Here is a 1,758-nt window from a genome sequence, read left to right on the forward strand (position 1 = left end):
GCAAAACTGCATCATATTAAGGGAAATTGATTGCCATGAAATGCCTACGTTAGGGAAATTGCATACAAGCAGGGGGAAATTAGGGAGAAATAGACACTAAAACGCTGATACATTTCCATGAGTTTGGGTCCCCCCCCCCACAAAATTGCAAATGGATGCAGAAAGGTGGAGAAAGGTTATTGGGTTATTATTATTTTTGATGTTACATATTGTGATTTTTGTTGTGAACTGCCCTGAGACCTCCGGGTATAGGGCAGTATATAAATTCAGTGAGTGAATGAATGAATGAATGAACTGAACTTAAGTCGGGGAAGACAAAAAGCCGAGAGAAACCAAAATTGACCGAAATTTGCCCATCTCTGTGTCCCACTGAACTGGATAGGTTCTCTATGCTGTGGGGAGGAATATGAGCAAGCCACTCTCTCACTGAAATGGTGGGAGGGATGAAGGTGGTGCTTAGGATCAGTTGGGGTGGAGTTTTAATGTGACTTATTTTCTATCATGCTGCTTGGAGACTTTACAATGCAATGTGCATCTCCTGAGTTCTCTGCCAGCCTGCCAGCCTGCCTGCCTGCACATTTCCCCCTGGAAACTTAGCTTCTGGAATTAACCTTGCTTCTCCTTAAAGATCTGGTGAAGTGGTTGCCGAGGAGCAATTTGCTTGTACCGCAATTCCTTTTCTTTCTCTCCGCTCCCTTGTGCTGACTGGCACTGTCTTCATTTTTAAAAAGAGAAGAAAAAGGAATCAAGGAAACAGACGGAGAAGTCTACATAACTGTGGGGTCACCCATAAAGGAAGCTCAAGTCTGCCTTCGTTGTTCTTGCTTTCTGGAAATTCTGGTGGATTCAGATATAAAATGAACGGGACTTTATTTAATCAGACACTAGTGGAAGAAGGGGTGTATTCTAACCGGTCCCAAGACCTGAGCACTTTGATTGGCTGCTGCAATGGGACGGGGACAGTGGTGGCCAGCGACGGAGGTGCGTCGGTCCTGCTCCCGGACGAGAGGAACCTCTTCATCACCCGAGTGGTCCAGATCGCAGTCCTTTGTGTCCTCTCGTTGACTGTGGTCTTTGGGGTCTTCTTTTTGGGTTGCAATCTGCTCATCAAATCGGAGAGCATGATCAACTTTTTGGTCAAAGACCGCCGGCCGTCCAAGGACGTTGGCATCGCAATCATGGGGCTGTACTAAGACCGTAGCCTGGATCACTTCTCTGTTGGGTGGGCAGACGTGGGCAGAGTTCTGCTTGGGGTGTGGGTGTATGGAATTCTGTTTCAGAGGCTGGAAGGATGGAAGTCCTGTGGCGTCGTGCTGCTGGACAGAGGAACAGAACTGGGGAGAAGTAGGGGAGATTCCTCGTGTGTGTGTGTTACAAACGATAAAGTTCGCTGCCTGTCAAAAAACAAAACAAAACGGACAAACTGAAGCAGAGAACGAAAATCCATTTAGCAAGTTCTGTGCAAAGTTGAATTTCCGCCTAATGCTGCATGTGGAAATGTCGTATGTTTTTGCATGAACAGTCCATGTGCAAGAAGAAGAAGAAAGTGAAGGTGTTTAAGTCTTTCCTGTCGTTTCCCTTGGATACCAGTGACTGGACACAACGCTTTCCTTGCTCGAGACAAGCGTTCACATCCAGATACATATAAACTCCACTGATCCGTCAGGTGCAAGGGGAGAAAAGTGCTCACCAAGTGCTAAGTATCAAGATGCTTTGTTGTGCTGCTGGCTTGGAGCCTTTGGGGTGGGTGCCGGGGAG

At 46.9% G+C, this 1,758-nt stretch overlaps 1 protein-coding gene across 1 annotated transcript; it reads left to right on the forward strand.

Moving 5' to 3' along the window:
- The first annotated feature begins 774 nt into the window (after nt 1–774).
- Nucleotides 775–1,226, forward strand: RPRML (reprimo like). The gene has a single exon (XM_033169914.1). The coding sequence runs from the start codon at nt 858–860 to the stop codon at nt 1,191–1,193; it is 336 nt and encodes a 111-aa protein (XP_033025805.1). The 5' UTR covers nt 775–857; the 3' UTR covers nt 1,194–1,226.
- Nucleotides 1,227–1,758: the final 532 nt, after the last annotated feature.

Source organism: Lacerta agilis, chromosome 14 (genome assembly GCF_009819535.1).
Source record: "Lacerta agilis isolate rLacAgi1 chromosome 14, rLacAgi1.pri, whole genome shotgun sequence".
NCBI lineage: Eukaryota > Metazoa > Chordata > Lepidosauria > Squamata > Lacertidae > Lacerta > Lacerta agilis.